Below are 14,748 nucleotides of genomic sequence, written 5' to 3'. Positions count from 1 at the left end.
ACACATTCAAAAAAGGCCTACTCTTTAACTTAGGAGACTTTCAGTCCTCAGTCCATACTGTAATAAACACATCATATATTTTCACATAAATTATGTCCACCAGACTCTAGAACAATTCCTGCTTGGCAAAGTGTCTGTGCTCGAGGGAGAAAAGCGTTTAAGTTGTAAAATCTCATCAATGGCTTTTCACACATAATGAAGCTGCAGAAGAGCCCCAGAAGCAACGGCCTTAGTCCAAAGTGGTGTCAGGTGAGATCACATTATGCAGATGGGAGCCATTGATGATTCCATGCAACGTGTTACTGGTTGCCCATCCTGCAAAGTCTGTATCCTCAGTAAGCATCAATCTTGTATAAGGCAAAACAAAAGTATGTAAAGGAAAGCCTAGCTGGACCCAACCACTATCCCCAACACACACTCAGAAGTAGGTTAGATGCCTCCTGTATGCACTGCACTTTCTCCATCAAGTACTGATGCTCCTTGACTTACAATGGGGTTGTGTTCTGATAAGCCCATAGTAAGTCACGAATGCATTTAATACCCTGAAAAACCTTTCATAAAGTTGAAAAATCTTAATTCAAACCATTGTAAATCAGGGACTGTCTGTATTTACCACGTATTACTCTAAGAGCTTTTTTTATACAGTCTATCTTCCCAGCAAGACCAAAAGTACCATGAAGACCCAATTAGTGCTCATTAGGTAATTGTTGGATGTATGGACAAATGAACAATAACAACAAAAGCCACTATAAAATAAAGCAAAATGTGGTAAATTCTATAGGAGAATAACAAACAAGGAGTCTACAATAGGACTCCTACTGGTCTTATGAAAGAACGTTCAAGATAAGACCTGAAAAATAAGTGAATTTTTACAAGCAGAGGTTGGGAAAGGGCTTTCTAGGTGGACTAAGCCCAGATACCATGGGAAACAGGTGGAGGATGAGGTCAGGAAGCAGTGAATGGCATGGTTGGGTTTAAGTGTTGAGGAGTCATGGAAATGCAGCTGGAAGGTGGATTAGGACCCACCAGGCAATGCCAATCTGAGAAGGTTTTTTTCTTTGTCATTCACTAGAGGGTGGGGACTCCTGAGAGTTTTCTAAGCAGGAAATTTGCATGATGAAGACAACAATCAGTGAGATAAACAAGATATTCTCCACAGGTAGTAGAGCTACATTCTGAAATATTTCCATTTACATTGGAGTCTGTTGAAATAGACTTAATTTGGGGTGAAATGTACATGTAATTCACATAGTTCTCTCCAGTGAATTAATCTTAATACCTTGTAAGGCATGGAAAGATTTTTGCAATCAACCTTGAAAGAGTAGATGATTCCTGAACCTACTGCCTCGGGCATGAAGAGGTCATTGTTCTGGGACTTAGTTACTTAATGCATTGGACACTGATGAAGAGAAATACAACTCCGTGGTTGTAAGATTTGGTATAGCATGCACACAGCTTCTTGGGTAGGTTTATGTGTAGCAACTTGTAAGTAATCCCCAGTGTTTCTTGCTTCTTAGACACCTGGCGCCAACACCGGTGGGTTCTCCACACAGATTGGTATGTAGGCCCTTTCTCAGACCATGAAAAAGGAAGAGGATTAACTTTCTAGCCCTTCTTCTGATATATGGGTGAGAAAGAAGGTAGAGACTCTCTGTGTTACAGATTTTCAGTTGAGTAGACTCTACCCTGGCAATTCTCAGAAATAACGGGAAAACAATACAATGGAAAATTATGCTAGAAGAGTTACTTTGCAGGTATTTGGGGTAAATGCACGATGCATGCATGTATTCACATAAACACACACACACATGCATACACACAACCTGTTTGTAAGATATATACTGCATTCACCCACTAGTGGTTGTCAGCAATCTTCAAGTTCAGAAAAGCCTGTAAGATTAGACTAGAGAAGCTGCAGTTTAACTTCTTCCCTTCAGTCAGGGAAGTGGCAACCAGGTGGAGCTGGCAAAGCTTTGGGTTTATAGGCCTGAGTTCAGGTCTTAGTTCTGCCACTTGATATCTGAACAATTGTTCAATTGTTAATTGAACAAATTAACTTGCCTCTCTGAAAAATGAGGACTAATGCCTTTTAGGGTTTTGTAAGGACCAAGTGAAAGAACCTGTATTAGGGTCCTTTGTAAACTAAAATATGTATTTTTAGAGACACAAACTTCTGCAGCTGCCCCAAAACTGTGTTGCCACAGGCCAGTTACCCTCTGTCATCCAATCACTCCATCCATTCATTTATTCATTCAGCAGACATTCTCTTGAACAGCAGTGAACAAAACAGACAAAAGTCCCTGCCCTTGTGAATTTTATATTCTAGTAGATGAATGAAGACGTTAACTGGAACCGGGACCTAAAAGATAGTAACATTCAAACAGATGAAAGGAAAAAGGGTTTCAGAGGTGAGAAATGATTCAAGCTAAGTGTGCAAGACAACATGCATTTAGAAAGTAAAGACTTTATTGGCAAGTATTTGCAAGCCCAGACGTTCCATGGAAGAAATTGTGGAAAGGCCTTAAGGATTTTGGAATTTTTCCTAATGGCAGCAAAAACCTAGTGGTGGTTTTTGAGCAAAGATTCAATATGATCAAAGACTGTTTAAGAAAAATGGATAAGAATGCTTTGCAAAAGAAGGTGCTACAAAGGAAGAATTAAAATGACCTAGATGTCAGGATCAAGGAGAACAATGCATTCATCTTCAAATTAATGATATTTTTATTTCATTAAACTAAGGACTTTTTGCATAATTCTCTTAAAAACAGTACTTTAGCTGAATATCACAGTCCAACAAAATTAAGTTTAATATTAAAAGTTTTTATGCATAAGTGCTTTTTTATAATTCTTCTTCTTCATTAAAAAAATAAAAATAATAATTCTTCCTTATTAACAGGCATGAGGCAAGCTTACGATGATTGCTTGTTAATAAGGAAACTTGTTCTCCAGAAGCAATGTGGCTTGCCTGGGATCACCGAAAAGATGAGTGGCAAAATAAGGAATCTACAGTTCGATTTGGCCTACTGCATAATCAGCTTATTGTATGTGACATCATCTAATAATCACTGTTATTAGCCTAGGCAGGAGACCCAACCAACAGCAGAAATATTTGCAGTTCTTCCTCTCAGATTCCAATTTTGTACTAAAAATTGACTCAAATAGTACCAGTTTTCTGTTCTGAGATGAGACCTTTTGCCCAGGAACCCTTGTGAGATCACTACAGCAGACACATGAACCTCAGTGACCTAAACGTAATCCTACAATTTGATCTGGTTTGCAAGTGGTTCTTTTTTCCCTCTGGCTAGTTTCCAAGGGCCTTTGGGAAGGAACCCTTGGCAGATACTGAGATGCTCTAATGCGATTTCTGATACGAAAATGAGAGTGTCTATGAGAAGGCAAGATTATCTTAAGGAATCACATGAGAGAGTGGGTGGGTGGGGGCACGAAGGGAGAAGCAGAGCAGGTGGCCAAGCAACTGGTTTCTGTGCAAAGCTTCCACTGAGGAGGTCTGGGCTCCCCACAGCTCTGTGTGACTTTGGTGTGGACTTTCCCTCACGGACGCTAGCAACCGTCCAGTCAGGAAGAAATAGAAGAGGCTTTTGTCTTGCTTTCTTCAACTGTTCCAGAATAAGCTCTTTTTAGAACTTACAAATAATTTTTCACCTGAGGTTAGCTGTGGGGACACAGCATTCCCCTCTGACTGTTTTGGCATTTGCCAAATGTCTTCCTGCTCCCTTTAGACCTAAAAATGATACTTCTTGAGCTGCCTTAATTTTAACTTATCTTCTTAAGGAAATCTGATTTTCTGCACTTTTAGGCTCAAACTCAGAGAAGGGGGAAGGGAGATATGAATAAACCTTAACAACCAAAGAAAGAGGAAGAAAGGAAAACCTAAGCTGCAAGCACTGAACAGTTCAAAGATCAGAGGAAAGGCCAACATCCGTTTCATCTGGGCCTTAAGTGGAGAGGTGGAAGATTCTTTGACTGTTACAAGAAAACAGACTACCTCACAAATAACTGGGAAAATACTGTAGAGAAACAAACCATAGTTTCCATATACTTAAAGAAGAGCTGCCAAAAAGATGCAAATGCCTGCTTTTTCCTGGCTGAACACAGACATTACACTTTTTAATAATTTTGGCAATCACTCTGCAAAATTTAACTAGTTCACTCTCTCCAGTTTAATTTTCTGTGCAAATTTAACAAATTTTTTACCTTTAGCCACACTTTGCCATTGCTCCCTGTTTTTTCAAAGTGCATGAACACATGTGCCTGATTTCATTTTTTTCCCCCTGTGGGACAAATTAGTGAGTGAATCCACCAATTTTGCTAATCTGGTTAGGTGCAAATAAAGCAGATCTTATTTAAGGTACATCCCTGAGATTTCTAAGGGAAAAAAAAAGACAAACAAGCAAACAAAAAACAAATGCCCCCTTAAAGAAAGGAGGGAAAATTGATTAGCAGGAAGTAAAATGTGACATTTTCCCTTGTCTTTTAAACCAATTATTTCATGGAAAATCCTACTGCATGTAATATGTGCACCCTGAAGTCTTTCAACATGTTTGATCATTGTCTAATATTCATGAAATAAGCTTCCAGATAGAGACTCGTTTATGCAACCCCAAAATATTTAGTTGGTCTGACAGGAGATTCAAAATCTCACAGTGCCAGAGTCACATCAAAATTTAATCTCAATGCACACAGCTTGTCACCTCCTATTTCAAAAAATTAAGAACAAAGAAGAAATCTTTCATTTTCTTTACCTCTAAGGGAGGAGATGCATTTGGGAGTGAGGAAGTGATCTGGGGAAAAGAGGAGAGTTGAACACACAGTTACATCCAGGAATCAAACAATTCACTAATTTGAAGAGAGACCACACTGGCATCTTCTTCCCAAAATTTGCCTTTAAAAAATACTCTGAGACTCAAAATAGTAAATGCAGCCTTGAGTATCAGAGTTTAAAAGAATGAAAGGTAAAAAGAAAATAGCCGGTGAGGAGGCAACCTTTGATGGGGAGAATGAAACCGCAAAACTGTTTGAAGCACAGTGCTCTACTTCTTAATGTAAACCACAAATTGCTTAAGCCTGTGATCAAAATCAACCCTTTGGTTCCCAGGAGAAGTTCCCTGTTGGCCCAGCCCTGAGTAGCAAAGATTGTCTGGGATGGGTATTTAAGAAAAGAGCAGAAAACTTCAGTTCTCTCTCCAGCCTGAATGAAATGCAATTCTCCTCATTCAGGTACACAAGGGTTAAAAAAGAATATGCTTTTTGGATACAGCTGGAAGCCATTAGCAACTCTGAGACCATCTCAGGAACCCAGTTAGAGGGTGGGTGGCCTGGCAGAGCTCCTGGATCCAAGAGTCTGTGAATTACAGACTCTTAGTGTTGGGAGGGGTTTTATTCTACTTCTCACCCAATGTAGAAATCCTCTCTATAACTGTTCAGTCTCCACTTGCATACTTCTACCAACACCCCACTCACTGCTTCCTGAGGCAGCTCATTCCTTCATGGACAATTTCAGTTCCTAGAAAGTTCTTCTTGGCAAAATTTGCCTCTATAGAAAGTCTGTTCTTTAAGTTCTAGCTCACCCTCTGGCATCACAGGACACAACAATCCTACTTGTGAAGATAACTATCATTGCCTCCAATTCTTGCTTCCTCATGCCCAAATGACCCATTTCTACAAACCATCCCTTTCATTTGGTAGTTTCCAGACCATTCCCAAGCCTGCTGCCTCTTTGGACTGTGCTCATGTTTTAAAGTTCCTTCTGAAGAATGGGGGCCAGAACTGAATATATTCCCAGATCAAAAGGCACCAGTAAAGTGTCCTCTAGGGGACCTTGGACCTTTTCCTTCAAGAGTTATTGAGGAAAAATCTTAGCAGGGAAAATGCAGTCCTACCCCTTCTTGGATACAGTCAATAGAGCATCTACTCCACCTCATCCCCAGGCAACCTTTCAGCTTCAGCAGACTTGCCTACTGGATAGTGCGAGGCCGGCAGTAGCAATAGCAAAGCTAAAACAGAGGGAGGAAAGAATGAATGAGCTTCCCCTGGATGCTCAGCCAGAGAGTTCCCAGCTTTCCATCAAGTGTTCAGGCAGATAAGAAAAGATCTCTCCCATTATGACTTCAGATCTAAGCCTAGAGGATCCTCTAGGACCAAGACAAAATATCATGTTTTTGACCTGTCTTCCCTGTCCCAAAGTCTTTCATTGCCTCCCACATCCTACATAGAACACTAGCATGTAAGCCTTAATTTGCTCCATCCCTACCAATCTACCATCCTCCCACCAGGCCCCATAATGGAGTCCCCACCCAGCAAGCCAGCCTTGTCCAGCTCATTCCTAACTCCAATGCTCCCACCGTATGCCCTTCCTGGAATACTTTTCCTCCCTTTTGTAAGGTTGGATGAGAGTTTTTTTCTGGGTTAGCTACAGAGCATCTGAAAGACCAGTACTCTCCTGCCATTGACTCAAGATAACATTTCTGGCCACTGGAGGTGGGTGGTCTTTTCTCAGAGATCTCTGCTTTGTTAATTGATTATTTCAATAAGCACAGGAATCAGCCTTTTGCTTTTGTTCTCAGCAGGTTAAAGGCAATGAATGGTCACTGTGGTTCTTTTGGTCTGGGAAATGTCCTAATTACATCTTTGCTTTCATTATAGGGAGGGGATGTAGAGTCAGCCCAGGCTCTGGCTTTTAGAGATTAAGTCAATAGTTAAGACCTAACAGAGTCACCCCATTGATAAACTAATAGCACAAGGTGTAATTTTGACCTCATTTTGTATTCCCAGCCGTGCCTCAGATCAACTGTGATGTCAAAGCCGGAAAGATCATCAATCCTGAGTTCATTGTGAAATGTCCAGCAGGATGCCAAGACCCCAAATACCATATTTATGGCACTGACGTGTACGCATCCTACTCCAGTGTGTGCGGTGCTGCCGTACACAGGTGAGTGATTCTGAGCTACTTAATAACTAACTAGGAATCAGGTGTTGGCAGGGAGCACCCATGCAAGGTTGCCGTATTTAGTAAGCAAAAATATACAAAATTTTTTAGCTCAAAATCTTTATTTAATCTTCATTTAAAAAGTACTTTTACTGGATATAGAAATCTAGCCAATAGTTGTTTTCTTCTTCTTTCATTCAGCACTTTATTATGCTTCATTTTCTCCTTGCATAGTTTCAGATGACAAGTCTGTATTCATTTTTTGTCTTTGTTCCTCTATGCATAATGCGTCATTTTCCTTTGGTTACTTTTAAGATTTTCTCTTTATCATTTGTTCTCGAAGATGTGGTTATAATGTGCTCTTGTGGAGTTTTCTTTGTTATCCTGATTGACAGTCATAGAGCTTAAATAGTTCATCAAATTTGGGGATTTAAAGCAATTGTCTCCAAATATTCTTGTTTGCCCTTGCCCCAGCCCCTCCTTCTGAAACTTTATGTTACACTACTTCAAAGTATCCCACAGGTCACTGAGACATTGCTCTTTTTTTATTTTTTTTCAACTCTTATTTTAGATTCCAGGAGTACATGTGCAGGTTTGTTACAAAGGCATATTACATGACGCTGGGGTTTGGGGTACAAATGAACCCATCACCCAGGAAGTGAGCATAGTACTAAATAGGTAGCTTTTCAGGCTTCGCCTCCCTCCCTCCCGCTTCTTGTATTCCCCAGTGTCTGTTGTTCCCATCTTTGCATCCATGAGTACTCCATACTTAGCTCCCACTTATAAGTGAGAACATGCAATATTTGGTGTTCTGTCTCTGGATTAGTTCACTTAGGATAGTGGCCTCCAGATGCATTCATGTTGCTGCAAAGGACAAAATTTGTTCTTTTTTATGGCTGCATAATATTCCATGGTATATATGTACCACATTTTCTTCATCCAATCCACCATTGATAGGCACCTCAGTTGGTTCCATGTCTTTGCTATTGTGAATAGTGCTACAACGAACATACTGGTGCATATGTCTTTTCGGTAGAGGGATTTATTTTCCTTTCGGTATATACCCAGCAATGGGTATAGATAGTCAGCAATGGGATTGCTGGGTCAAATGGTTGTTCATTAGTTCTTTGAGAAATCTCCAAACTGCTCTCCACATTGGCTGAACTAATTTACATTCCCACCAACAAGGTATAAGCATTCCCTTTTCTCTGCAGCCCACCAACATCTATTATTTTTTGGATTTTTAACAAAAGCCATTCTGGCTGGTGTAAGATGGTATCTCATTGTGGTTTTGATTTGCATTTCTCTGATGATTGGTGACGATGAGTATTTTTTCATATGTTTTTTGGCTGCTTGTATGTTTTCTTTTGAGAAATGTCTGTTCCCGTCCTTTGCCCACTTTTTAATGTGGTTGTTTTTTTGATTGTTTGATTGTTTAAGTCCCTTATAGATCCTGGATATTAGACCTTCGTTGGATGCATAGTTTGCAAATATTTTCTCTCTTTCTATAGGTTTTCTGTTTACTCCACTGATAGGTTCTTTTGCTGTGCAGAGCTCTTTAGTTTAATTAGATCCCACTCATCAATTTTTGTTTTTGTTTCAATTGCTTTTGAGGACTTAGACATAAATTATTTGCCAAGACCAATGTCGAGAAGGGTATTTCCTAGGTTTTCTTCTAGGATTTTTATAGTGTGAAGTCTTACATGTAAGTCTTTAATCCGTCTTGAGTTAATTTTTGTATACATTGATAGGGAGGGATCCAGTTTCATTCTTTTGCATATGGATAGCCAGTTATCCCCAGCACCATTTATTGAATAGGGAATCCTTTCCCTATTGCTTATTTGTGTCAACTTTGTGAACAATCAGATAGTTGCAGGTGTATGGCTTTATTCCTGAGTTTTCTATTCTTTTCCATTGTCTACGTGTCTGGTTTTTGTACTGACACCTTGTTGTTTTGGCTGCTGTAGCCTTGTAGTATTGTCTGATAATGTGATACCTCCAGCTTTTTTCTTTTTGCTTAGAATTTTTTTGGCTCTTCAGGCTTTTTTTTGGTTCCATGAATTTTAGAATAGTTTTTTCTAATTCTGTGAAAAATTTCATTGGCGGTTTGATAAAAATAATGTTGAATCTGTACATTGCTTTGGGCAGTATGGTCATTTTAACAATATTGATTCTTCCACTCCATGAGCATGGAATATTTTTCCATTTGTTCATGCCATCTCTGACTTCTTCCGGGAGCCTTTTACAATTCTCCTTGTAGAGATGTTTCACCTCCTCAGTTAGATGTATTCCTAAGCATTTTCTTCTTCTTGTGGCTACTGTAAATGGGATTGTGTTCTGATAGGGCTCTCAGCTTGAATGTTATATACAGAAATGCTACTGATTTTTATACATCGGTTTTGTATTCTGAAACTTTACTGAAATCATTTATCAGCTCAAGGAGCCTTTTGGTGGAGTCTTTAGGGTTTTCTACGTATAGAGTCATATCGTCAGTCAAGAGAGATAGTCTGGCTTCTTCTTTTCCTATTTAAATTCCTTTTATGTATTTCTCTTGCCTGGTTGCTTTGGCTAGGACTTCTAGTACTATGTGAAATAGGAGTGGTGACAGTGAACATCTTGTCTTGTTCCAGTTCTCAAAGAGAATGCTTCCAGCTTTTGCCCATTCAGTGTGATGTTGGCTGTGGATTTGTCATAGATAGCTCATTATTTTGAGGTTATGTTCCTATAATATCTAGTCAGTTGAGAGTTTTTATCAAGAAAGGATATTGGATCTTATCAAAAGATTTTTCTGTGTCTATTGAGATGATCATATGGTTTTTGTTTTTAATTCTGTTTATATGGTAAATCATTTTTATTGATTTGCATATGTTGAACCAACCTTGCATCCCAGGAATAAAGCCTACTTGATTGTGGTGAATTAGCTTTTTGATGTGCTGCTGGATTTGGTTTGCTAGTATTCTGTTGAGGATTTTTGCATCTATGTTCATCAGAGATATTGGTCTGTAGTTTTATTTTTTTCACATGTCTCAACTAGGTTTTGGTATCCAGATGATGTTGGCTTCTTAAAATGAGTTAGGGAGGATTCCTTACTCCTTGATATTTTGGAATAGTTTCAGTAGTATTGGTACCAGCTCTTTGTACTTCTGGTAGAGTTCGGCTCTCAATCTGTCTGGTCCAGGGCTTTTTTTTGGTTAGTAGGTTTTTTATTATTAATTCAATTTCGGAACTTGTTAGTGGTCTGTTTAGGATTTTCTTTCTAGTTCAATCTTGGGAGGTTGTGTGTTTACAGGACTTTATGCATTTCCTGTAGATTTTCTAGTTTGTGTGCATAGAAGTCTTCATAATAGTTTCTGAAGATCTTTTGTATTTTTGTGGGATTGGTTGTAATGTCATCTTTGTCATTTCAAACTGTGCATTTTTGGGTCTTCTTTCTTTTTTCCTTTGTTAATCTAGCTAGTGGTCTATCAATCTTGTTTATCCTTTCAAAAACCAAACTTTTGGTTTCATTGATGTTTTATATGGATTTTCATAATTCAACTTCATTCAATTCTGCTCTAATTTTAGTTATTTCTTCTCTCCCACTGGCTTTTATGTTAGTGTGTTCTTATTTTTCTATTTCCTCTAATGTGAGATATTAGATTGTTAATATGAGATATTTAGAACTTCTTGATATAGCCATTTTGCACTATAAAATTTCCACTCAAAACCCTTTCACTGCATCCCAGAGATTTTGGTATGTTGTGTCTCTATTTTCATTAATTTCAATAGTTTTTTATTTCTATATTAATTTCATTGTTTACCCAAAAGTCATTCAGGAGTAGGTTGTTTAATTTCCGTATAATTGTGTGGCTTTGAGAGATCTTCTTGGTATTGATTTTTATTTTTATTGCACTGTGTTCCAAGAGTATGATTGGTATGATTTCAAATTTTTTAAATTTATTGAGGCTTGCTTTATAGCTAAACATGTGGTAAATCATAGAGTATGTTCCCTGTGCAGATGAGAAGAATGTATATCTGTGGTTGTTGGGTGGAGTATTCTATAGATGTCTATTAGAGCCAACTGATCAAGTGTTGAGTTTAAGTCCAGAATTTCTTTGTCAGTTTTCTGTCTCAAGGATCTAACACTGTCAGTGGGGTGTTGAAGTCCCCTACTATTATTATGTGGCTAAGTCTTTCCATGGGACTAGAAGTACTTGTTTTATGAATCTGGGTCCTCCAATATTGGGTGTATATATATTTAGGATAGTTTTCTTGTTGAATTGAACTCTTTATCATTATGTAATACCCTTCTTTGTCTGTTTACTGTTGTTGGTTTAAAATCTGATATAAGAATAGTGACCTCTGTAGATCTTTCTTCATCCCTTTACTTTGAGCCTATGGGTGTTATTACATGTGAGATGGTCTCTTGAAGACAGTAGATGGCTGAGTCTTGTTTCTTAATCCAACTTGCCACACTATGCCTTTTAAGTGGGGCATTAGACCATTTACATTCAAGGTTAATATTGATATATGAGGTTTCGACCTGGTCATAATGTTGTCAGCTGGTTGTTTTGTAGACTTGGTTGTGTAGTTGCTTTATAGGGTCTCTGGGCTATGAACTTAAGTGTGTTTTTGTGGTAGCAGATATCGTTCTTTCATTTCCATGTTCAGAACTCCCTTAAGGACCTCCTGTAAGGCTCATCTAGTGGCAATGAATTCCCTTAGCATTTGCTTATCTGAAAAGTGTTTTATTTCTCCTTTGCTTATAAAGCTTAGTTTGGCAGAATAAGAAATTTTTTGTTGGAATTTCTTTTCTTTAAGGATGCTGAGAATAGGCTCCCAATCTCTTCTGGCTTGTAAACTTTCTGCTGAGAAGTCCACTGTTAGCCTGATGGGGCTCCCTTTGTAGGTGATCTGACCCTTTGATTACCTTTAAGACTTTTTTCTTTCACTTTGACCTTGGAGAATCAGATGAGTATCTATCTTGAGAGTGGTCATCTTGTATAGTATCTCACTCACAGAGATTTGCTGAATTTCTTGAATTTGTATGTTGACCTCTCCAGTGAGACTGGGGGAATTTTCACAAACTATATATCCTCAAATATCTTTTCTAAGTTGCTTACTCTCTCTCCTTCTCTCTCAGGAAGGCCAGTGAGTCATAGCCTCCTTTGGTTGGTCGCCTTACATAAGTCCGTATTTCTCAGAGGTTTTCTTCATTTCTTAAATTCTTTTTTCTTTATTTTTGTCTGACTGCATTGGTTCAAAGAACTGGTCTTCAAGCTTGGAAATTCTTTCCTCAGCTTGACCTACTCTGTTGTTAATGTTTCCAAATGTATTGTGAAATTTCTGTAGTAAATTTTTCAATCCCAGAAGTTCATTTCGGTTCTTTCTTAAAATGGCTGTGTGGTCTTTCAAGTCTTGGATCATTTTATTGGCTTCCTTGGATTGGGTTTCAACTTTCTTCTGAATCTCGTTGAGCTTCCTTGCCCCACAGTTTCTTCACTCGCACCTTCGTCAGGTCCTGTTCAGGACTAAGAGCTGGTCCTGGCACTCAGCAACTTCGTGCAAGGTTGCTGGCTTCCTCCTTTTTTCACCTCTGGGTCTGCATTGCCTCTCTATTGACTTTCACTGTTTTCTCTCAAAACATCTGTTCAAAGTGTGATGGTTTACTTGATATTTGGTTTTTCTGTGAGAGAAGCACTTCCCAGCTGTGTAGTCAATCATCTTGTCACCCTCCCTGGAAAACTTACAAACTTAACTGAGCATCCTGTGTTTTCTCCGTCAACCTTACTGTGGAGGGATGACTTGGAAGTCATGCATGGTCCTGCATCTTTCATCATAGCACTCCATAAAAAAGGACAACTGACTTCTCTTTACACTTTGATGGGGAAAGGAAGAGAATTTTACTCTTTCATGTTCATGACAAGGAATCCAAAGTTCTTGATGATATAAACTTATTTTTTCTACCTGTATGTGCTGAGCAAGGAAATTATGGAGATGTTACCAAGGAAAGCCCAAAAGTTTGGAGGAAGAAATATCACAGCTATGGTGATGGGTTGGACAAAAATGGGGTTGGGGAAAGTGGAGAAGGATGACAGGTAATACAACTTGGTCAGCTGTTGGTCTGGGATCCAGGAAGGAAGACAGAAGGCATGGCATGCTTTGAACTAAGTCACTACCTAAATGAAGATACCGTAACAGAATCCTCATACCACCCTTGCTTACGTTTATAGTCAAAACGTAGATAAATGCATGCTTACTTAATATCTTTGGAATTAAGACTAGCATGTATGTGCCAAGCACTTCACCTTCTTAATCTTAATTAATCCTAGCAATAATTCCTCTATGCAGTTTCTACTACTCTTATGCACATCTTAAAGATGAAGGTAGGTTGAATCACTTTTCTAAAGCCATACTATTAAAAAGTATCATAGTGGGGACTCAAACCCAAGTCCAGCTGACTTCAGCACCTGTACTCCTAACTGCTGCCCAGGACAGCTTTGAGATGTGACTCAGGAGTCAACACTTGGCTACTGGATGCTGGATAAAGTTTCTGAATTATTCAGACTTCTGTTATCTTTTTCCTTTTCCTTTTTTGCACATAAGTGGGTTGACTGTTCAGTTGTACCTCTGCAAGGGAGAGAAAATATATAAAATTCATTCTATTTCAAGGTGTCTAGTTAGTAGACTCTCTGAAATTTGAGGGAGCAGTAAGACAAAAACTATGCATAAAATAAAGTTTAAGAATTACTAATAGATTTCATTGGCTATAGTAATCTTTTCCCCATTACTGCAGAGGGGCAAGGAGCGAACTGGTTTTTCAATGGGAATGGGATTACAAAAGCTCTATTAAGGATAAGTAGTAAAACATTAAAGAAAAACGACACCAAAAGCTGTTCCATAACTCCAGACTATGGAATAAAAATCACTGAATGCTATTTCATAACTTCGGACTATGAAATAGAAATGTTTTGCTTTCACCCTGAAATCAATTTCATACTAAAAGGGAAAAGTCATACAAATCTACACACACGTGTTTGCACACCCATGGATGCCTCCCACACATACTTCCAGCCCACAGCACCAACAGCCCTCTCCAGTCCATGTCTTTGTACACACTCCAGTGTCTGTGTAGAAAGTGACATCTGCTGCAAAGGGTGAGCCTATCTTAAGGTTGCCTGTATTTTTTCAATTTTGATCCTAGATGATTCGTTCTTGCTTCCTCTGGCACTTGCTGGGTCTCTCTTGCACTTCCACATTTGCGAGGGAGTATAGAGCCACAAGAGTAAATTTGACCTCACCAAAGATGATATTAAAATAACATGTAATCACTAGGTGCGGTGGCTCACGCCTGTAATCCCAGCACTTTGGGAGGCCGAGATGGGCAGATCACGAGGTCAGGAATTCGAGTCCCAGCCTGGCCAACATGGTGAAATCCCATCTCTACTAAAAATATAAAAATTAGCTGGGCATGGTGGTGCACACATGTAATCCCAGCTACTCGGGAGGCTGAGGCAGGAGAATCGCTTGAACCTGGGAGGCAGAGGTTGCGGTGAGCCAAGATCATGCTATTGCACTTCAGCCTGGGTGGCAGAACAAGACTCTGTCTCAAAAAAAAAGAAGAAAAAAAAAAACATGTAATCTTTTGCACTGTGATTCTCTCCTTCTAGCAGCATCTCACCCTTATAACGTTGTTGTTAGCATCCTCATTTGTTACATAAGAAACTGAGGTATCAAAAAGCTAATTAAATTCCTAGTTAAGGCTGGGTGCAGTGGCTCACGCCTGTAATCCCGGCACTTTGGGATGCCAAGGTGGGCAGATC

At 39.0% G+C, this 14,748-nt stretch overlaps 1 protein-coding gene across 5 annotated transcripts in view; it reads left to right on the top strand.

Moving 5' to 3' along the window:
* The window catches only part of VIT (vitrin), a 117,561-nt gene that overhangs the window by 40,351 nt on the left and 62,462 nt on the right, over window positions 1-14,748 (top strand). For all 5 annotated transcript variants that reach the window (XM_003262730.3, XM_030800707.1, XM_003262731.4 and 2 more), the window contains exon 4: window positions 6,793-6,949. In XM_003262730.3, the coding sequence (XP_003262778.1) occupies window positions 6,793-6,949 (157 nt within the window). The remainder of the gene's footprint in view (window positions 1-6,792; window positions 6,950-14,748) is intronic.

This window comes from Nomascus leucogenys, chromosome 19 (genome assembly GCF_006542625.1).
Source record: "Nomascus leucogenys isolate Asia chromosome 19, Asia_NLE_v1, whole genome shotgun sequence".
Classification (NCBI taxonomy): Eukaryota; Metazoa; Chordata; class Mammalia; order Primates; family Hylobatidae; genus Nomascus; species Nomascus leucogenys.
This window is presented reverse-complemented; position numbering and strand designations above follow the sequence as displayed.